The sequence below is a fragment of the Neofelis nebulosa genome, chromosome 2 (assembly GCF_028018385.1).
Source record: "Neofelis nebulosa isolate mNeoNeb1 chromosome 2, mNeoNeb1.pri, whole genome shotgun sequence".
In the NCBI taxonomy this organism is placed as follows: Eukaryota; Metazoa; Chordata; class Mammalia; order Carnivora; family Felidae; genus Neofelis; species Neofelis nebulosa.
This window is the reverse complement of record NC_080783.1, coordinates 70,783,299-70,807,354: the sequence shown is the minus strand read 5'-3', so window position 1 is coordinate 70,807,354 and position 24,056 is coordinate 70,783,299. Positions and strand designations below refer to the sequence as shown.

Here is a 24,056-nt window from a genome sequence, read left to right as displayed (position 1 = left end):
CTTCTCTTATCCCCCACCTGGCATTCATTATCTTACCTTCTATATAGTAGGTATTAAAAAAAGCTTTCGTGGGGCGCCTGGGTGGCTCAGTCGGTTGAGCGTCCGACTTCAGCTCAGGTCACGATCTCGCGTTCGTGAGTTTGAGCCCCGCGTCAGGCTCTGGGCTGATGGCTCAGAGCCTGGAGCCTGCTTCCGATTCTGTGTCTCCCTCTCTCTCTGCCCCTCCCCCGTTCATGCTCTGTCTCTCTCTGTCTCAAAAATAAATAAACATTAAAAAAAAAATTTAAAAAAAAAAGCTTTCATGTACTGATTGATTTTTTGATACCTAGAGTACTTGCTTCAGCCTAATTAGTAAAACTATAAATGACTTTTATTTATTTATTTATTAAAAAAAAATTTTTTTTTTAACGTTTATTTATTTTTGAGACAGAGAGAGACAGAGCATGAACAGGGGAGGGGCAGAGAGAGAGGGAGACACAGAATCGGAAACAGGCTCCAGGCTCTGAGCTGTCAGCACATAGCCTGACGCGGGGCTCGAACTCACGGACCGTGAGATCGTGACCTGAGCCGAAGTCGGACGCTTAACCGACCGAGCCACCCAGGCGCCCCTATAAATGACTTTTAGAATATAAATTAACTACAACTTTAATTGATATGGTTATATAATATTAATAAAAATAAGTAATTTATAATAATAGATTTGGATATTTATCATTTTTACCACATGACTTACAATTTAGGGGCAAATTGTCATGGTAAAGGCTAGGAGGCCTCCTGGTTTCAAAAGCCCCCAAAAGCCTTGTGTTCTAACCAATACATTTAGGGATTTCCTGTCACTGGGACAGAGAGGAAATGACCTCTCTCATTTGAGGAAGTACTATAGAGTAGTCTAATGTCTAGATAACAATATATCTATCATGCTTTCTGTCTTGGAGTTTAGGATGACCTAACTACTATTCTCTCGGATAGAGGAAAGTTATAACTGGAGAAGAAGAACCCATCACACATTTGTTTCAAGTACAGTGACAAAAGGTACTTAGTTCACAAAAGACACTTATTTTGCCTTTTCAGGTGTAACTGTGTAGAACCGCATAATCCTAGCAATGATACATTGAAGGAATGGAGGGAGTCCAATATTTCTGCTTCTGACATAATTTGGGAGAACCTAACTGTGTCGGTAAGTTAAACACTGAAAAATAAATCATATATTGGATCTTACTACTGTAAGGGCTTTTGTTGACATTTTGAATGAATTATTGCCACTAAGGTAAATTATTTTGAATGCATAACTATTATACAAGTAATAGTTTTGTGTTAATTTTAATTTCGTTTTTAGGTTTTCATTAGCAAACTGGGGTTTTCTTTCATTATTAAGTTTTACTAATAGTTAGTAGGCCTGAGTTACTCTAAGAGCAATCATAATTTGGCCAGATTAACTGAAGGCACATTAAATAAGAGTGGTGTTGACCTAAATGAAACCATATGGCAGAAGTAAGTCGGCCTTCTGTGTAAAGAACCCAGAATGCTTTTATTTCACTCTGTAATCCTGCTCCAGCTGTTCAGAATATGCTGAGGGGGAGGGGATGTTTGTTAATATTTTAGTATAAATATTGAAGTCTTAGGAAGAACAAAATCACTATTAACAAAATTCTGGCGCCTTCCTCAGGAAGGGCTTTCTTACTTACATTTTCTTCTTATCTCTCACTCAAGGAAAGGAATGGCAATGATTTTTTCCCTATCAGGGTTAAATCCTGTACTTAAAAGAAAGGAAAATTTTGTCTTTCCTCTGTTTTGTGATTCTGCCCCTCCCCCACCCCATAGCTGTATTTCTCATTTCTTCCTAATCTCTTATAATGTCTGTGCACCTCTTTTTCCATCTGTATTTGCATTCTTCTGTTCAATCTAATCATAACTGGAGAAATTGAGTGTTCTGCTTTTACTAAATGTTAAATAGAATCTGAATTATTCTAGTTACAAACATTACAATCCATAGCTCCTGCCACTTTACTAACCTGTATAAGCTCAAATTCCATAACCATCATTATAATACTATATGAATACTAATTCATTGCATGAAACACCTATTTTAGCAAGTGAGCCCATTAGTGGAACATAGAAATCTTTTTTTTTTTAAGTTCATTTATTTATTTTGAGAAAGAGAGAGAGAGAGTGTGTGTGCATGCACGCATACATGAGCAGGGGAAGGGCAGAGAGAGTGGAAGAGAGAGAATTTCAAGCAGGTTCTGTGCCGTGAGTGCTCTGTGTAGAGCCTGACTGGGAGCGGGGGTTGGGGGGGGGGGTGCTCAATCTCACAAACCATGAGATCATGACCTAAGCTGAAAGAAAGAGTCAGATGCTTAACTGACTGAGCCACCCAGGTGCTCCTAGAAATCATTTTTTTGTTTTTCAAATATTGTAAAACTCTTAAGTATGATACCTATAGGAACATTTGACCTATTGCCGAGTTCTGCAAATTTCTCCCATGAAATGTTTTCTTTCAGAATGAAAATCAAATTGCTTACTCAGTTTAAAATTCTATCTTGACCTATATTTTATGACCTATATTTTTTCTTATACTAGTTATTTTCTCTAGAATAAACTTTCACTTATTCTTGTTTTTTTCTGTTACAATTAACATTTAATTCTGTTCCATCTACTTGTCCCTAGAAAAATAACATTACCAAACTGTTTCCTTTTGGAGAGCCATTTAAATGGACCAATAAAAGAAATGTTGAACAAGAAAGAATGCTACAGTTACTTAGAATTTAGACATGGGATTGTGGTTGATCTAGTCAGCAGTGTATCTTCCATTTATATTCCCTTTGGTAGACTATAAAGATATTACATCTAAACGTCCCTTATGTACTCATCTTGGTGTCCTCTTCAGTACAGACACCCAGTAATTTAATCTCTAGATTATTTAACATGATAATTTACTCTATGTGTAATATATATTCTCTTAATAATTTAATGTTAAATAATAATATTCATTCTATGTAATGGAAAATCCTTAATAACCTTCTAAGACACTCATAGCACAATTGATCTGGCTGGCAATGAGTTAATTTTAGATATTAAAAGTTTTAGGGTCAAGCAGAGTACAGTAAAGAAATATTTTGCAATCAAAGCAAATCTTGCACTTTTTTTTTTTTTCTGTACTAGGTGTTAACATTCTGGCAGAAATCTTCATATTATTTTTCATTAGTTAAAAGCAGTTTTTGCAATGGGTAATTGCTAATCTTGACCAGAAATAGCCTTTATCACCAAAGGGAATGCTATACAATGAATCTTGTAATTTTTAAGTCAATGAAAACCATTAAATTTTTTTGTCTTGATTATAATTGCTGGGTTTTTTTTCAGTGTAATCCCCAGCATCACCAAAAGCATTTTATTAATAAAACACTGTGCTAATGGCTATCATAACTGGTTTTATAAAAATAGTGATATAACATTTACTTTATACGTTATTCATTTGAAAAGTTTTTATTGAATTGTTACATATCTCATGAATTGTAATTTATGCCTTGCTAACTCTGCAAGGGTGAAGAATTTTAGCTTTCTTTGATTCTCCCAAACTGCTATATGCATAGTAAGTATTCAATAAACATTTAATGATTGTTTTTTAATTTTTTTTTTACAGTTATTTATTTTTGATAGACAGATAGAGCACAAGTGGGGGAGGGGCAGAGAGAGAAGGACACACAGAATCCAAAGCAGGCTCCAGACTCCGAGCTGTCAGCACAGAGCCTGAGGCAGGGCTCGCACTCACAAACCCTGAGATCATGACCTGAGCCGAAGTCGGACGCTTAACTGGCTGAGCCACCCAGGCGCCCCTCAATGATTGTTTTGAAAAGTAGTTCCATGTCACAAATTTACTACTTAATGCAAGTGTTTTATTTTGGTTCATTTTGTTTTTCAGCTTTATTGAGGTATGTTTGACAAATAAAAATTGTATCTATTTGAAATGTACAACATGATGTGTTCATATACGTATACATTGTGAAAGGATGACCACAATTAAGCTGGTTAACATACTTGTCTCCTGACATAGTTACCTTTTTTCTTTTCTTTTCTTTTCTTTCCTTTTCTTTTCTTTTCCTTTTTCTTTTTTTTTTCTTTTCCTTTCTTTTCCTTTTTATTTCCCTTTGGTGAGAATTATTAAGGTCTACTCTCCTAGCAATTTTGAACTATATGATACAGTATTATTAATCATATTCACCATGTTATATATTAGATTTTCAGAATTTATTCATCCCACACAACTGAAGCTTTAGACCCTCTGACCAATATTTCCCTATTTTCCTTTCTTCATCCCCCATAGTCCTTGGTAATCACCACTCTACTCTTTGCTTCTATGAGGTTGACTTTTTAGATTCCATATATAAGCGAAGTCATAAAGTATTTGTCATTCCATGTCTGGCTTATTTCACTTAGCATAGTCTCCTTCAGGTTCATCCATGTTGTTTGCAAATGACAGGATTTCCTTCTTTTTTAAGGGTGAATGATATTCCACTGTATATTTATACCACATTTTCTCCATCCATTTATCCATCAACAGACATATAGGTTATTTTCATATTTTGGCTCTCATGTATAATGTTTAACTCAGGTCTTTTATGGCAAGTTAGGATACGTAGGTTATATATATATATATATATATATATATATATATATATATATATGATAATATACATATGTATTAACAGTATCTGAAAATCAGTCATTCCTAGGCAAGGTTTAAAATATTCACGAGCAATAAGCCATACAGAGAAAGACAGATACCATATGGTTTCACTCTTATGTGGATCCTGAGAAACTTAACAGAAACCCATGGGGGGGGGGGAAGCAAAAAAAAAAAAAAAAAAGAGGTTAGAGTGGGAGAGAGCCAAAGCATAAGAGACTGTTAAAAACTGAGAACAAACTGAGGGTTGATGGGGGGTGGGAGGGAGGGGAGGGTGGGTGATGGGTATTGAGGAGGGCACCTTTTGGGATGAGCACTGGGTGTTGTATGGAAACCAATTTGACAATAAATTTCATATATTAAAAAAAATATTCATGAGCAATTGACTAAAAATTGGCTAAGAATTGTCTCAGTGCTAGAATTACATATTTCGCTTGTATGTGTATAAGGAGGAAGATGATAATGTCAACTTTAATTTCTTATTAATAAAATAAGTGGTTCGTGTGTGTGTGTGTTTGTGTTTGGGGTATAGTTAGTATAAACCAGAAAATTAATGTAGAAATTTGTAGGTCACGATTTTTATTTTTAAATAGCATACTACCCTCTACAAAGGAAGAAAAAAACCCCACCCTTTTCAAATTGGCTTTGAATTAAAGTAACAAGGCAAGCTATTGGCAATTTATTATAGATTATATGAGCACTGAATGCTCCTTTAAATGGCATCTATGTTCTTAAGAGTTGAGAAGAAGACCCAGCCAAGTCCAAGGAATATTTAGAAGACTTTTATATTGGCACAAAAGACTGAAGATGGGCACAAATCTATAGATGATGTGTTTGCAACTCATCTCCTAGCTCCTGTTTGTATTTAGCCATTCTGTGTAATCATGACTTTGCTTAATAATTGCTCTACCAGCATCTCTGGAGAGGAGCAAGAGAAGAGACTAAAAATGCAATGATTCACTTTTGGTACTTTGTATATTTTTTAAGAGTTTTGACAGAAGGAAAATTAAAACCATAAGTAAGGCTGGGAGGTTGTGGTTTCTTTGGTCTTTTAATTATCCAAATTATTGTGCTCTGTATTAGCTTAATATGGATAATTAGAATTTCAACTTTGGCTAGCAAGGAAGATATTTGCAGCTAAATTAGAAAAGGGGACACAATTTTTTAAAAAATAATTATAAGGTAAGCTAACAATATTTCTCAAGAATTCTAGCCTTAGGGGTAGCTGTCCCAAATAGATTTTATTGGCTGTTGGTTTGTTTTTGGATAATGTGATTATCTGTGACCTATTCCAAAATCTTTTAAAGGTATTCATTTTCTGCTATACAAGGAATCCAGACTCTGGACTGGGCAGAGTCTGCTGCTGATCAGTCCTCAGTCCATATTTTTCTCTAAGATCTTTCTGTACCCTGGTGCAATTCAATTTCTGTGTAGGTCCAGAATATCTCAAGTACTAATAAGGTCACTGGATCACGTAAAGCACTATTTTCTCTGTGTTGGAAAAAAAAATTCTTCAGTAATAGGATCTTTAATATAAGAGAAATCAAAATGAGTTTAAAATAATTTTTTATTTCAATTCAAATTATTAATGTTCAAAATGCTGTTTTTCTTGGAGAAAAGAAATTTTTTTGACTTTGCTGCCACCTCCTGGCTAAGGTAGTAATTAGAATGATCCTTCAGGGGCTTATAAAAATACATACCAGGAAAAAAAACAATATTAGATCAAGGACAAGTCATAATAAATATGAACTTTGCCTTACTCACATAGTAACTCTTTCTCTTTTGTTCTGTAACCTAATTTTGAGCTCCATCTTTGACTCCCAATTTTATTTTAAGTAGCAATATATCATAGTTTTCTTGTTGCCTTTCTCGTTTTTCTTGGTAGCTTTTGGACTAGATAATTCTACAAAACCACTGTTCTTCTTTACTGTGCAATAATATTCCCACCACAGGCACCATGTTTGTCTCAAAGCTCTGCTACCCAGCAGCAGTGAGGCCATGGCAAATTACTTAATTTCTCTATGTCTCAGATTCCTCAGACATAAATAGAAATAATGACATCTCCCTATTTTATAGAGTGGATGTAGAAATCAATTAAGATCATATATTTAAATGGTTTGGCATGGTGTTCACCCTAGTTACCACTCATCAAGCCTGTCATACTTTCAATAAATCTAGTGTTAGGAACTTCGTGGAGATTGGGTTAAATATACATTGATTGGTAGTCAATTAGTTTTGTAGATTTAAATTTAATTTTTAAAAAGCAAAAAAATGTTGTAAGTGGTTCGTGTTCAGTTTTAACATAATCTAAATCTCTAAAATTGCTCACTACCTATTCAAATAGAATTCATGAAGCTTACTCTGTTCAGTCATTGAGATTGATCTTAAGATGTTAGTTTTCTGAAAGAAATGTGTCCTTTTTTCCCCTTATTTGCTCCATTTGTTTTACTTCCTCTGGCAGGAATGCAAATCGTTGCATGGAGAATATGTTGGACGAGCCTGTGGCCATGATCACCCATATGTCCCAGATGTTCTGTTTTGGTCAGTGATCCTGTTCTTTTCCACAGTTACTCTGTCAGCCACCCTGAAGCAGTTCAAGACCAGCCGCTATTTTCCAACCAAGGTACTTCAACTACAATTTTCCTGATCAACACGAAGTATGTTATAGTCATATGGGTTTTAAGACAAAAGAAATAGCAATTGCTGTCCTAAAAGGAGCCACTAAAAAGCTTTTTTTTTTTTTTTTTTTTTTTAATGTGAAGGAGCTTGCCAGGTTAGGAGTCAGGTGCGATGAGAGAGGTGCTAGGATCCTTTGTGATCCAGGTACTGGGACTGCATGTTCCCTCTGGGCTTTTATTCTAACTTCAGATCCCAAAGATAAACTCCCACTTTCCCACTTACGCTTTTGGAAATCAAAAGCACACACTGCATTACTGATTGTCACTTTCTTGCCCAGTGAACAGTGGGAACTATTCCAGCCTGACAGATACCTCATAGGAGCCACTGTTACATTCTCTAATTGGGAAAGCCCCTGCAAGACTCATTGGAACACTATTCTCTTTTTCATTTTTAAAGTGTCAGTCCCTCCCCCTAACCCACCACGTTTGCATCTGCATATTTGGAGAGGAAAGTAAACAGAGAAACAGCTTAGTTCAATATTTAACACTGCAAAGTAACACCTATAATGTCTGACTCAGCCAAAAAGAAAAAAAAAAAGAAAAAAAAAGAAAAGAAACAAGAAAACAAGCTTTTTAGGGATGAGCTAAAGATTATGATCAAAATTCCACTCTAGGAAAATGTTTTAAGAACTGTTTCTTCCAGGTAAAACTTCTGTTTTTGTCACCTCTTCTTTCCCTAAGGTGGAAGATTAATTCCTTTCCCCTCCCCAGAGCTCAATTTAATTAATCCACGGTGGCTTTATAAATGAGAAATGGCTTGAGGCCTCTGGGTAGCTCAGTCGCTTAAGCAGCCAACTTCGACTGAGTTCATGATCTCCGTGTCTATGGTTCGAGCCCTGTGTCGGGCTGTATGCTGACAGCTCCTTGCCTGGAGCCTGCTTCAGATTCTGTGTCTCCTTTCTCTGCCCCTCACCATTCACGCCTTGTCCCTCTCTGTCTCTGAAAAATAAATAAACTTCAAAAAAATTTTTTTAAATAAATGGAAAATGGCTTTAAAAACTGGTATACACTTATCTTGATGAGGACTGGGTGATGTGTGGAATTGTTGAATCACTGTATTGCACACCTGAAATGACTATAACACTGTATGTTAACTACACTGGAATTAATTTTTTTTAAAAAAGGAAAAAGAACTAGCTTATACAGAATAACTTTAAATTTTTTCCGCTCTGTTGTACACATTCCCTGCTTCCATACTTAACAACGCAGATAAACTAACTAAAATATTCTGCTTCTTCAATATAAATAGATTCTTTTATTGTGCTTTAGATTATGATATTAAAATGGTACCCTCGGGAGAAAGAATCCTAAAATTCACCCTTATGCTGGCCATGCAATCTTATTCTGTGTATTAAATATTGATGCACTTAATAAACCTAGATTTAAATAAATTCTGAAAACAGCACAATCACCATGTAGCTATTACAGAATGCCTGATTCTAGAAAGGTTGAGTGCATATCCATCTTAATGACAGAATACATAAATATATACTCAGGCTCTGACAGAGCTAATTGTAATATTATAATATGCATCAAATATAATATTGTGATATTATGTCATAAAGTGTTTATAAATTGTGATTCTGAATAGTGTACTTGAGTATTCCTTACTATTTATAGTTCTTTAAGTGACAAGTGTTTTCATCATTTTTAGGTTCGATCCATAGTGAGTGACTTTGCTGTCTTTCTTACAATTCTGTGTATGGTTTTAATTGACTATGCCATTGGGATTCCATCTCCAAAACTACAAGTACCAAGTGTTTTCAAGGTGAAGTTATCATAGAATTTACTATCTATGTCTCCATCTCTGCATGTTCATTTAGATGATAGCTGTAACCCTAGTACTTGAGATTTTCATGAAAATATAAGGAATAGAGGGTAATAGAGCATTCAATAAAATGCCCACTGCATGAGTAAAAATTTTGGTTTAATATTAAAAAGAAAAAAAAAAGAAGTGTTATCTAGAGGCTAATTGAAAATTTTTTCTGTCAATTATTCTAGTAGGAATATCTATATGCAACACTCCTGAAAGATAAGAACACATTTTGAAACTAAGGGAAAAATGCGTTACTTTGATGCAAAATTGAGCGGTGGATAGGCCTTGGGAAAGAGATAAAATTAGGTCTGGACTGGAATTCTGACCATGTTAATAAGTAAGCAATTCTTGGGCCAGTTACTTAACCTCTGTGAGCCTCAGTTTTCTCACCTGTCAGACAGGGATGGGGAGGTCCTCAAAGAATTGTCAAAATGAATTCCTTTGGGACTCATCTCAGGCACCAGCAATGTTCAGAAGCATTCCCTGAACTCCGGAAAGGACCAAGCGTCTTTATGCTATTTTCACATAATGGTTTGTCTGTGCACACATGTAAGAATTATACACATTTGTCAATGTGCTATTTATAAATGTAAATAAAATTGTCAACTGCAAATTATAAATATTAACATTATTTTATTTACTATAGGTGTTGATTAAGAACATAGATTTTTGAGCCAGTCAGAGTTTAAATTCTGTCTCCACCACTTACTACCTTTGGGATCTTGGACAACTTACTAGGCCCTTCTATCCCTCAATTTTATTATCTGTATCTTCTTTAGAATGTTTTGAACAAAAAAAGAGTTAAAATATTTAAAGCACTTAGACTAGTGCCTTGTACCTTATAAATGCTTTGTGGATATTCCTATTATTATTAAATGTAGCTCACACAGCATATCGGTGTATAATTGGTGCTTTCCTGGTAGCATCTGTAAGACTTAATTTGATTAGGTATTCATTAATCCAGTAACTAACTATATACATTCTTTTGTTTCCTGTAGCCTACCAGAGATGATCGTGGCTGGTTTGTTACACCTTTAGGTCCAAATCCATGGTGGACAGTAATAGCTGCTATCATTCCAGCTTTGCTCTGTACTATTCTAATTTTTATGGACCAACAGATTACAGCTGTCATCATCAACAGAAAAGAGCATAAGCTAAAGGTATATTTTAACATCCATTTTAATGCAAATGCTCATGACTTAATGGATGTCGATTGATATTTATTATACTTTGCCTGTTCATTTGTATAGTGAAATATTAAGATAATGTTTTCAGGTTTGCAATGTTTATTGTCTGTATTCATGACACTTTGTCTTACAATGAGCTTAAAATTAATTAATTTTTAATTTTTTTTTAAATTTTTTTTAACGTTTATTTATTTTTGAGACAGAGAGAGACAGAGCATGAACAGGGGAGGGGCAGAGAGAGAGGGAGACACAGAATCTGAAACAGGCTCCAGGCTCTGAGCTGTCAGCACAGAGCCCGACGCGGGGCTCGAACTCACGGACCGTGAGATCATGACCTGAGCTGAAGTCGGACGCTTAACCGACCAAGCCACCTAGGCGCCCCTAATTTTTAATTTTTTAATGTATTTATAGCGCTTGGCTGAGCCTACACTCTGAAACCTTACTTCCAGAACTTAAAATACACATTGCCAAGGCTGTACCTTTACCATGTTTAAAACAATTTAGTGAAATAACAATCTATTCTGGTGACGTGCAGCTTTACCAATTTGTCTTGTATATGCCATTCTTCTACTTCTCTATTTGACCCTAAGTATTGTCTATTAGGTTGCCTTCATTATTGGAACAAATTACATATTCAGGTATTTCTCATTTGCTTTAGTTATTCATCTTTCCATAATGTCTATGACATTATGGAAAACCCAGCCATAAATGTTAGTTTGTAAGTGATCTCTTAGCTGAGTTTTATTGCACATTTCAATGACTTTTTTATATACAAAGAGAATAAATATGGATATATCTTATTTATTATATTCTGACTCTGTCATTTTGCAACTGTGAATAATCAAAGTTGTTCACTGGTGTGCAGTATTTCTGAGATATTTAATGTAAGCACTGTCACTTCTAGGAATATGTTATATAAAATCAACAAAACCAATGAATGGTCAAAAAAAATCTAAATCAAAACTTATAAAAGCAGAACATGCACAATTAATCAAATTGTTTTGTTCTGGTATCAGATATAGTGGGGATAATTCCCTGCTATCTTCGCATACTCTTTAAACTCTAGGGAAAGTTCGTTTCAGATTCTGTGTCTCCCTCTCTCTCTGACCCTTCCCCGTTCATGCTCTGTCTCTCTCTGTCTCAAAAATAAATAAATGTTAAAAAAAAAAAAATTTAAACTCTAGGGAAAGTTTCCTTGTCAGAGCAACAGAAATCTTACTTTACAGGATTTCATAAGTATGTTTGTTAGAAGGATTAAACAATCTGTGATTGAACTATTTGATGGAAAATAGTAATGGCATTAATGTAAGAAAGCACAATTATTTGTAATAAATCTTACTAAGAAGGAGTTTGGTGTATATTTTGGAGAAAATGTGTGTCTGTTTGAAAACAAAGAGTGTTCTTCATTCTCTTTGTAGAAACTAACTCTAGTGCTCCAAACCTTTTTTAAAAGGAGTGTGTTCAATTCACTTTTTGTTTTTGTCAGACAAAATTCTTAATTATGTGGAATTTAAGAAACAAAACAAATGAGCGGAGGGAAAAAAAGAGAGAGACAAACAAGAAACAGACTCTTAACTATAGAGAACACACTGATGGTTACCAGAGGGGAGGTGGGTGGGGGATGGGTGAAATAGGTGATGGGGATTAAGGAGGGCCCTTGTGATGATCTCTGGGTGATGCATGGAAGTGTTGAATCACTGTATTGTACACCTGAAACTAATATTACACTGCATGTTAATTAACTGGAATTTAAATAAAAACTTTTTTTAGAAAGGTAATTTTACAAAAATATGTCAGAAAAGTCTTGGGAACTAGACAAATGGTATGCTGGTACATGGTTAACAGCCAGTTCTCTGCATTTACAAAAGAGAGACCCTGGTTTATAATGTTTGCTGATTTTCATGGTGTGAATACTCCCACCATGACCCATTTCAAGTTACCAGTGTGACATCAATTGGCAGGCAGAAATTTAGGAAATTAAACTATTGGTTCCCGTAAGCCTATACGAGCTGGATCCAAAATACCACTGAACTACACCATTCAATATTGGAAACTTTGAGTGATGTGCAGGCCTCAAAACAAGGAATTCAGATTTCCAAGTCTAATAGACTACTTCTTTAATAACAATTATTCAAAAATATTATTTGCTTTTAAGATGTCAGTCATCTGCAAAAGCAAATACTGCCACAACTTAATTAGGAAAGTTACATAGTTGATCAAATAGATCTATAAAACATGTGTAAGTACTGTAGGTTGAATATTGTTAGTCTGTTAACTCTGTTAAGAAGTAGGAAAACATTTTTCCCAGACACGGATTTATTTTTTAAAACTGAAAGCATCTTTATATTTTTCATTGTAAAGTAACATATGCTTTTGGTGTAAAAATTAGACAATAGGGGGGCGCCTGGGTGACTCAGTCGGTTAAGCGTCCGACTTCGGCTCAGGTCCTGATTTCGCAGTTTGTGAGCTTGAGACCCGCGTTGGGTTCTGTGCTGACAGATCAGAGCCTGGAGCCTGCTTCAGATTCTGTGTCTTCCTCTCTCTCTGCTCCTTCCCTGTCCACACACTCTCTCTCTCTCTCAAAAATAAATAAACATTAAAAAATTATAAAAAATTTAGACAATAGAGGCACCTAGGTGGCTCAGTCGGTTAAGTGTCCAACTCTTGATTTCGGCTCAGGTCATGATCTCCTGGTTTGTGGAACTGAGCCCCACATCGGACTCTGAACTGACAGCGCAGAGTCTGCTTGGGATTTTCTCTCTCCCTCTCTTTCTACCCCTCCCCCACTTGTGTGTGTGTGCTCTCTGTGTCTCTCTCAAAAATAAGTAAACTTTAAAAAAAAATAAATGAAAAAAATTAGACGATATAAAAAGTTAAAAGACAAAAGTGAAAAACATAATTTCATTTCTTAGAGATTATATTGTTAAAATTTTGATATATACCCAAATATATATTTTCATATGACATATGTTACTTGTATTATTTTTCATGTAAGAGCATTAACATGGTAGTCATCCCATGCCAATATATATCTGCATTATCTTTTTGATGGCTGTATATATATTTCATTATATTACACATTTTAAAATGAGCTAAAAGACTCCTATTTTAGGAAGAAAGTAAGCCTTTCAAGTAAGTTAGGTTTTTTGTTTTTGTTTTTAGCCTTTATAATTAGGCAGAAATCCCACTGATCTCACTAAAAAATTATTCTTTATAAAGACTACCAGCTAAACTAGTACAGGCAGTATTTTTTCCTATATATTAATGGAACTGTATTGAAACAAAATATAGAAGTAAGTGAAGATTGCTGAGGGTAATATAACCTTTTTTGGTCATTCCATTTCCTTGTTCTTTCTAGGTCTCCAAACCTTATAAATACATAACACCTGCTCCTCCTTCTTCATGAGCCTGTGGTAGGCCCTTGATATACACAGTCTTTCCAAAGCTCCAACTCAGCAAATACACTATATTTCCCCTTTAAATATTATGCAGAATAGCTAAAATATCATGTAACATTTTTAAGTGGGCTTTTCAAGTACTTGCATTTGTAGAATTAAATGTAGCATTAAAACATTTCATTTTTTTAAATTTTATTTATTTTTTTGTGGGGTCCGGGGAGAGGCAGAAAGAGAGGGAGACAGAGAATCCCAAGCAGTCTTCTCACCGTCAGCACAGAGTCCGACATGGGGCTTGAACTCACAACTGCGAGATCATGACTTGAGCCAAAATCAAGAGTCAGATGCTTAACCGACTGAGCCACCCAGGCTCCCCAAAGCCTGAAATAAACTTGAGGCTGAATTACTAAAATACATTACATTATTTATAATTAATTTTTTATTAGACAAATAAGTGACTATGCAATCAAATTTTTATATTTTATCCCTTCATAGCCTGGATTTAGTAAATAATAGAGCAAGTCTGACTTCATCATAAGCTCTGCTATGTTGCCATGAGTAGAAGAATTAATCTTTTCTTGGTCCCTGTAAGTCTGAACACCCCATCCTCCTCCTTAGATGTGGATGTTTGCAATGCAAGTTCCTTCCAGTGAAGATATATTTTACGTACACTGAACACTTTTTTTTTTTTAACCTCTAACCATTATAAGCTTCAGTATAGTGCGGTCTGCTGCTGCTGATTTTCCTGTTAATAACAATAAAAAAAATCACATTCTCAGAACATTCTTGAGTCAGAGTAACGGTTTGTTCCATAGCTACTCTCCCCACCTGTTGCTTCACTGAAATGTTTGCACAGTCTCTTGGCTTTGACTTGAACCACACTGTCAGGAAAAGATACGTGTTTCTTGAGTATATCCCCAGACCACAAGTTAACCACATTTTCAGCTTTTACTAATTTTTTTTATCACTTGAAAACCCATTTTTGCCTTGGTTGAATTATGCCCCCCCAAAAGCTTAATGAATCATGTTTTCTAGTTTCTGTAACAAACACCTGGTTGACCCCACATTGTGTATTTCAGTCCACATCATATATCCAAGTCACCTTGGAATTCATCATTTGTATGTCTCCCAAACTTACATTTTGGATCTTTTCACCTTTTCTTCACTTCCATTACCAAAGTAGTTTTCTTATAGGGCATTTTTTCATGCCATTAAAAATGTTTATATCATTTTGAGAGTGTTACTACATACAGAGTAAAGCTGTGTTGAGCTGAAGAAGTTGGCCCAACTCACTAAGTGACTTCCTCCTCCTCCTTCAGAATGAGGAGGCTCAAATTAGCAAAATTTCAACTCACTGCACCTCATGGTCTTTGGGGTCATTCAGGAGTGATAGAAGCTGCAAAATGCAAGTGTAAAAATTTGAGAAAGCAAATTATTATCTGTATTCTATATGGATACAAATCCATACTCTGTCCAGCACTTCTTGTTTTTTACCTGGAGAAGTGGGCTAGGCATAGGTTAGCTGAATCCCTTTGAAAAGCATTAGAAATAACTGCCTTTTTTTAAAGTACATTCTCTAAAAGTGGAAAGAAAGACACTATGTTACAGAAAAGAAAGTTTCTGTTAAGATACAACTGTGGGCTTTTCTACATGTTTCTGTAGACAGTTCAGGCTTCTTTTGACATCATTTTTAATAAACAGCAATACAATCTCAGATCACTTGAGTAAATGAATGCATTTGCAACATTCATTTGGCACCACATTCTCTTGATGATTATGGCATTTGATATGTTCTTTTTTGCCCTCTTTGTCAGCCTGGTTCTTCATGTCAATCTATAGTCTTTTATGTGGTTAACTTGACAGATGCAGGAAATTGCTGCCAAGCTTTGAAATGAATTTTTTCAGCAGTGGCATCTGGGTATCAGATGGTCCTCTTGGCTGGCCTCTTGTCTTGCTGCATGTTGGTTTTAGTGGGGTCTGGTGTAGCATCACCTGTTGCTATGCTCCCTTTTCCTCCCATATGTCCATTTCCTGTGATTCATGGATGAAAGTGAGAATAAAAGCTCCGATTCTGTCTTTATTTCAGAAAAATCTACAGAAATATGTTAGAAGGTACAGAGTTCTCTCTCTGACAAAGGGAGACTTCTCTTTGGCTGTCATGCCTATCAGCTAATAATTTGGGTACAAAGACCAAGTTTTAAGATATTTAATGAAACGCAAGAAGGATGATGATTAATTAGTAGAAGTGCCAGCACTGCTTTATTTCCTTTGAGTCACATGAAATTAAGATGCTCCCATTACTGTACAACAAAATCGGGAGGGGATTGTATTTTGTGTTTATTAGATACTTGTGTTTTACAAAACTAGCTTTCTAAATTTAAAAATGAAATTATTCACTCTGAAACCATTATTTTGTCTGCTTCCTGCAATCCAGAATTGCACTGTTTATATTTGTATCATATTTGTAAAACCCTAAGTAAGAGCTATAGGAAATCACTATCATGAAGAAGGCCTTCCTTGTATTATTAAGCCATCGTGAACATGAACCCTGGGAAAGCCTAGGATGTGCCAAAAAACGCGTGCGCAAGTGAGAATCTCAAAGCCCCTGTCCCCTGCCCTCCTTTGATATTTATCTCATGGCTGTTAGCACTTCTTCCATTCTCTTAGCAGTACCTTAACTTTGCAAAACAGCCCAGGGGGCACCATTCACACTATACTCCCTCAGAGGCAGAGCTAGGTCCTTTGCTTTCTACATCCTTCTCACTCCAGAGTCCCTAGGACAAAACACTCCTCTAACTGGTTAAGACATTGTCCTTTAAAGGGACCAAAATTTGAGTTCTATTCTATGTGGCTACATCTTCCAAATTGTTCATTGGACTAGAAGACCATAGTGTGGCTCTGGTGAAGCTTCTTCCAATGCTGTTTTGGTTAAGCTGACACCAGAGTGTTTCTCTTCCGGTGTCCCAGCTCTCAGTAATAAAAATCTTTCCTGAGTTACTTGCAAAAAAAAAAAGTTTCTAGAGTCCTATTCACGAGGGAATTTGAATTTAGGCATTCTTGTGAGCTGGAACATTGCTACAGCTAAGCCAGGTTGCCACTGTCGTGGTGACAGGACAGGAGGAAAATGTCCTTATGCGGATATCTGCCATTTTCTCCTCACTGTCGTCTCCTGCACTTTTATCATTTCGTAGGGGTAGACAGAAAGAAAAGGAAGTGCAATTGACTTTAAGTGTGTTTCTCTTAATAGAATGATTAACAAAACAAAATAGCAAAAAGAAAACACCACCAGGACGAGTATGCAACAAATACTCAGCATATTTCATACTCCTGGCTATAGGAGCTTTCATATTAACTAGAAACTGCTTGCAGTTTGGTAAAACTGCCTGGTTAAAAAAAAAAAAAGGCCAAAATTATTCCTCTAGAAGAATTGGTAATTTCTGCTCATATTCATAATAACAAATTTAATGACTATATTTATTTTAAATTATACTTATTAAACCCAATTCTATCATGGTTTAAGTATGCATATTTCCCTCTAAAAAAGCCAATCTGTTCCTTATTGATTGCTTCTTGTGTGCCAATGATTGTGTTAAAAACTACAGGAAAGGGGCACCTGGGTGGCTGAGTCTGTTGAGCGTCTGACTTTGGCTCAGGTCATGATCTCAAGGCTCTAGCTCATGAGTTCCAGCCCTGTATCACTTCGAGCTCGCTGCTGTTAGTGCAGAGCTCACTTTGGATCTTCTGTCCCTCTCCCTCTCTGCCCCTAACCTGCTTGTGCTCTCTCTCTCAAAAATAAATAAATCTTAAAAAAAAAAACTACAGGAAATATTGAGAAATTATGTAAGTTACCTGCCCTTAAGAAACATGTAATTTTATTGAGGAGCCTTGAAACAAATGAGTACAAATAAAAAATTATTGTTCAATTGCCAGAATATAATAGTCCCTAACATGTACTGAATGCTTAGTGTATATTAGACATTGTTCTAAATGATTTTCAAAGTTAAATAATTTCTCACAACAACCCAAAGGGGTGCCTCCTGTTATCACCATCATCCTTTTTCAGATAGGGAAACAGAGGCACAAGAGGTTAAATGATTTGTCCAGGGGCATTGGTTGAGCCAGCATTTGATCCCGGGCCACCTATCTCCAGAATCTAAGCCGTTAACCACTTTATCATACTACCTTTCATGAAGTAGTCATTAATAGTTGGAGCGTAAAGTAGGCCAAGCCATTTGCTACCTCTGAGGCTTTTTGCTGATGATTTCCTATGGTGGGGGGAGGGCGAGGGAAACGCTGCTTGCTCTTCCCCACCTGCCCTCAGCCACTCACCCTCTCCTAGAGAGCTGTCTTACTTCCCTGCATCTCCACTCCACATGCCTCTTGCACCTGTTTCCTCAGTTATGTTTCCTGCCTGGTCCTAGAAAGCATGGAAGTTTGCAACACCTGGAGGTCAGTGAGAGTGGAGCAGGATCACAGAGAGGTAGAAAACACAAAAACTTTCATTTTAGGGAGGGGCCAAATATTTCTGGTGCTGAAACTGAAACAGATGAGAATAAGATAGAGAATAAAAGCTGTATTAGAATAAAAATAGGTAAATATAAGGAAGCTTAGATTCCATGATATTATTTTTCCCAGTAAGACATTGAGACACTCTCCCATTGAGACAAAAGAAGGCAATTGGACACAGAATGTTTGAGAAGAGTTTCTGTTTAGGAGATCTGATGTGAAGGGCTTCTTAAGCATTGTCAGGAAGTAATTTCTATTCACAGGCCATTCTGAGTGTTGTTGTTGATACAATCCTTACTTTGTTTTCTGTTTTCTACCTGATGCTTGGTATATGGTGTTCAGTAATTTTTTGGTATGAATTAATCACAAATGAGTAGATATACGAATTGTGATTCAACTTGCCTACTTAAGGAAACTAAGAGAAGTGACTGTATTTAATAATGACTTTAATTATACAACAGAAATAGAATGGAAACTAACATAATATTAACCCAGTAATACATTAAACCTATTAAAGTAGATAGAAGTCACTATAATCATAATTGTAAAAGGAGCATTTGCAGCTTTTCTTTAAGTGGATTATATGTTTTCACACTGTTACCTTTTTATCTTTAACTTGTTTTGCATTTTAGAATCAGTTGTCTAAGACTCAAGGTAATCTCTCTTTCCTATTCTTATGGTTTCATGGTGGTGGTATCATTTGTCTCTATGCTAAGTTCAGTTTCTGTGAGAATCCTCTTTTCTTTCCACAGAAAGGTTGCGGGTACCATCTGGATCTATTGATGGTGGCTGTCATGCTAGGGGTGTGCTCCATCATGGGCCTGCCATGGTTTGTGGCTGCCACTGTCCTGTCCATCACTCATGTCAACAGCTTAAAACTGGAATCAGAATGTTCAGCTCCAGGAGAACAGCCCAAGTTTCTTGGCATCCGGGAGCAAAGGGTTACTGGGCTTATGATTTTTATTCTTATGGGTTCATCAGTCTTCATGACCAGTATTCTGAAGGTAATTAAGTCTACCTTTATGAAGTTGAGAGAGGGCAGAATATATTTATTATTGTTTAAGAAATCTCACTTGAATCTAAGCCGACAATTTGCAAATATTGTATGACATGTGATACAAATGATAAATTTCTTTACCATGTTTATACAACTTCTTAACGGGAAGTTATGGGCTATATTTCAGAATCCTTAAAAACATAAGAAATTTAGTCTGGCAAAGTAAAGTTTGATGTGTAAATTATCATCATAATTTTGAAACAGTTACCAAGTTATGGGGACAGGTCACTCATTTCTAACTGATTTCTGACTTGAGTTCACTGTAGGCCTACATGAAATAAAGTCTCTATTTTCTTGTCCGATGTATTTGCAATTAACATTACCTAGTGCAAAATAGAGGTACAGAGATGAGCAATGTAATGGTCATGGCCACATACGCAGTTTTGTGTATTAAATGTTACATGAAACTACTACATGGACATCACTATTGTATGTACTTATTTTTTCACATTTAAAATAATTGAATCCATTTTGAAAAGCGTTAAAGAGTAACTATTTTGGCATAGAATTTTGGCAGATATTACCAAGGTATGTCAATTATATTTTAAATTATAGCTCATTTTATTTGCCTGTACTTTGAAAATTTTGATGGAATCCTTCAGTCATTTATACAAGTTTACTTATATTTATCATTTTTTGCAAGTACATTTGTAAGAATTCATTTCTATGTTATATAAGTAACTATAGAGCTAGAAATATGCTGAGCTAGTCCAGTAAAAAGAGAAAAATTGAACAGTTCACATGCTTGCAAATATCTGGCATAATGTAAGAACATCTAGATGTTAGCTCCATTCTTCATCTTTAATCCCAATATCTTTTTTTCTTTCTTATTACTTTAATATGCAAATAAAACTTCATTTTAGTTGTCCTATTTAGAAATCAGTGTAAGAGAATGTTTGAAGCCTAAATCTTTCAATACTGTGAACATAAACCATCCATTGAACACTTCAGTGTATAGTTACAGGTAAGCTTTATCAAATAACCCTAACCAACCCAAAAATTAAATGGAGAAAAGATGAGGAAGGGAATTAAATTACATTATTTTAAAACCATATTCTGAGTCATAGTTTCCAAAGCTACTATATTTATTTATAAATAAATATCTGTATTAGCCTGGTTAACACATATCTTAACTTTTACATAGAAATTACTTTAAAAAAAGTTTCCTCATTTAAAAATATGTAATTGGAGAACACATTTCAATTATTTTAATGTTTACTTATTTTTGAGAGAGAGCGAGTAAGTGAGCGAGAGCAGGGGAGGGACAGAGAAAGAGGAAGACACAGAATCTGAAGCAGACTCCAGACTCTGAGCTGTCAGCACAGAGCCCAACAGGGGGCTTGAACTCATGAATCTTTGCTAAATCATGACCTGAACCAAAGTCCAATGCTTAACTGACTGAGCTACCCAGGCGCCCCTGGAGAAAACATTTCAATGGCATAAATAATTACATTTGTCTAAACTACTATAATAACCTGCATCAGATTCATTTGGAAGTGCTACTCCAGCTCAGAACTGGTAAAGACTAAAGTAACACTTGTATTTATTTAAAACAATGGTAAAAATTGAAAAAAACTATAGCAAATTTCACTACACACTGTTGATACCAAATTTCACTATCTCTATGACAGAAAATTAGACAGTTTATAAATAGAATAGGCTTATATCAAGATTGCTTTCATGTTTCTGACCAATTAACTTTATAAATATAAAGTTACATAATATAAACACAAACTTCATAAAAATAAATATAACTTTATAAAATATATCTAATATTCACCTAAATTATTTCCAGATAAATGTAGTTCTCTTTTCAGTAAATTTAGTCTTGTTTTTTCTCTTCAAATGCTAACAAAAATTTTCACCATCTTAAATATTCCTGTGCCTGAAATAGTCTCAGCACTCTGGTACAGAAAATATCAAAGTTTTCATTGAACACATACCTTTTTTTTCCCCTCCAGGTAGATTAAAAACAACTGTCATCTGTTTTATTTTGTCCTGTTTGTATAGTTATATTCATGTGGTCACATAAAAATCATTATCTTATCATTGTGAGGCAAAATTCAAATTTCCCTATAGTAGTACAATAATAATAGTTAATATTTATTGTTTATTATGTATTATAAATGTACTTTTTTAGGCTTTGGCCTATTAAATACTCATAACAACCCTATTATCCCCATCCCTCTTTAGATATATGTGGGGAAGCTAGGGCACAGAGAGCTTAAGTAACTGACCTAAGATTATGCAGCTAAAAAAGTGCTAGAGTGGGGATTTGAACCTGAGTCTTCTGACTTGGCCCACTATTGCTTCTAAAATATTTTTCTGTGTTTTTCTTTGGTAAGTGAAAAACAGCATGAGCAGTTATTTGAACATAACTTGTATCTTTTTTCTAATTGTTCTTTTACAGTTTATTCCCATGCCCGTGCTATATGGGGTGTTTCTTTATATGGGTGCTTCATCTCTAAAGGGAATTCAGGTAAATTGCTTTCAGTAAATGATGCACATCTGTGATGACTTATCTTGGGTCGATTCATGCTAAATCATGTGATAGCTAAGAAAATGACATCATCTGACGATCAGCTTTCAGACCACAATTAAATTTCTTCAACCTGGTTCCTAACTTTAAGGTACTTTTGTTTACCATAAGTTATGTTAAAACTGTATAAGGTTTAGACTTTACAACCCTCTTAGAAAAGTAATGACAGTATATTTCAAAATATATCCAAAAGCTTTTAATCTTTGCTACTGTAATCGTGTGTATGGAACAGAAAAGAACTGTATGCACAAAGATGTTCATTGTAACACATACTATCAAAATATTGGAAATAACCCAACTATCCATCAGCAGTAAAATAATTAAGTGATCTATGGTACAGTCATTTAAAATTGGTAATTATGATGGCCATAAAAGGAACATGATAAAAATGCTTATGGCTTAATAATCCAAAGCAAAAAAGTAGGAAAACAAGCTGTACCTACCATAGGTTTATAAAGCTGTGAGTGTGAATGGACCAAAAAGGAAGGTAGATAAATAAAAACAATTTATTAGGGTAGTGAGACCCTGGGTGATTCTTTTCCTTTTATGCTTGTTTTTCTATCCTTATTACAATTATACTTATAGGATTCTTTTTTAAAAAAATTAAAACTAAAAGTAAAGGTACAGGGTAAGGCAATTTCAAGGTACAAAGGAAAACTTAGTTGTTTAAGTATTGGTTAAATCAGTATAATTATACGAATTTTCTATTGCTGCATAACAGATTACAGTTCACTTAGTGGCTTTAAACAACAAACACTTATTATCTCACATTTTGTGCGGGTTATGAATTTGGGAGTAGATTAGCCAGGTGGTTCTAGCTCCAGGTGTCTCATGTGGTTCCTGTCAGAATGTGGACAAGGTCTGCAGGCATCTGAAAGCTTGAATAGGACTGGAGGACCAGGGTCTGAGATGGCTGATCACATGGCTGTGGGAAAAGGCATCAGCCTCTCCCTGGCTTTTGGCAGGATGCCCCAGGTTTGTTTGTTTGTTTGTTGTTGTTGCTGTTGTTGTTTTGCCACACAGGCCTCTCCACAGGAGACTCAAGTGCCCTCATGACCCGGAAGCTAACTTCCATCAGCGTGAGCAACCCGAAAGAGAGTGAGGGTGGAGTCACTGTGCCTTTTGGCTTAGTTGCCAAAGTCACACATGGTCACTTCCACTTTTTTCTTATATGTTAGGGGTGAGTCATTATATCCAGCTTGCACACGTGGAGGGAAATTAGACCCCATCTCTTGAAGAGACTAGTGTGGAAGAATTTGTGGACACATTTTAAAATGACCACAACTGTATTGTAAATCTTTGCGGAGGTGCTTAGCAAATTATTCGTGCTTATGATACTATAATGGTTTGAATAGTGCTTCCCCCAAATTCACGCCCGCTTGGAAACTCACGATGTGACCTTATTTAAAGATAGAGTCTTGGAGATGGATTAGTTTTGGAACTCAAAATGAGCTCATCTTCACCCTAAATCCAGTGACTGGCATCCTTCTAAGAAGAGAGGACACAGAGAGACACAGGGAAGAATGCCACACAAGGACAGAGGCAGATTTCTACTTAAATTTACCTTTGAATAATCTTGTCTTATAACTTAACATTATTGATCTGAAGCACTAAAGTTTTCTTGAAAGGAGACGAATTCTGAGGGCTATTTATTGAAAATAAATCTATTTTTTGTTGGCCAAAAGGAATACATAAATTGCTGCTTTTCCTATGACACTACTAGTCGCATTGCTGTTCAAATACATGAAAGAAAGGTCACCTGGTTATTATGATTTTGTCAAATTTCACACATGTTAATGGAGCACAGGGTGCTGGATGGCAAGCCGTGGTTCAACGGTAGACTACAAGAGAAATTGAAATAGGTAATTCATCACTCACAGGTCCTGGAGGAAGTACCTGGCACACCTGAAGGGACCACATGAGGAAGTCAAGGCAGAGTACAGACAGAGAAAGAATCAAGACCTGGGCCACATGCCTTTATTTGGATATGTGGATAAAGTGCTTTGGGGTTCCTGGTCTAAGGCTGATTGATCAATTCAAATAAAAAGAGCAGGGTTTTGGGAAGCCCCATGGGGGTCTTTTCTAAGGAGCACACAAGGGGAAGGCTGTGGGAGTTAGGGGAGAGTGTTTATTGTAAGGATATTTCGGGGAGCCATCTCAGAAACTTACATTTGCTTGTTAGTCTGCCGGCTGTAGT

At 35.7% G+C, this 24,056-nt stretch overlaps 1 protein-coding gene across 7 annotated transcripts in view; it reads left to right on the top strand.

The window, feature by feature from the left end:
* SLC4A10 (solute carrier family 4 member 10) overlaps window positions 1-24,056 on the top strand; it is a 298,500-nt gene that overhangs the window by 249,361 nt on the left and 25,083 nt on the right. For all 7 annotated transcript variants that reach the window (XM_058715152.1, XM_058715153.1, XM_058715157.1 and 4 more), the window contains 6 exons: window positions 1,072-1,177; window positions 7,143-7,304; window positions 9,014-9,127; window positions 10,174-10,335; window positions 19,016-19,267; window positions 21,731-21,799. In XM_058715152.1, the coding sequence (XP_058571135.1) occupies window positions 1,072-1,177; window positions 7,143-7,304; window positions 9,014-9,127; window positions 10,174-10,335; window positions 19,016-19,267; window positions 21,731-21,799 (865 nt within the window). The remainder of the gene's footprint in view (window positions 1-1,071; window positions 1,178-7,142; window positions 7,305-9,013; window positions 9,128-10,173; window positions 10,336-19,015; window positions 19,268-21,730; window positions 21,800-24,056) is intronic.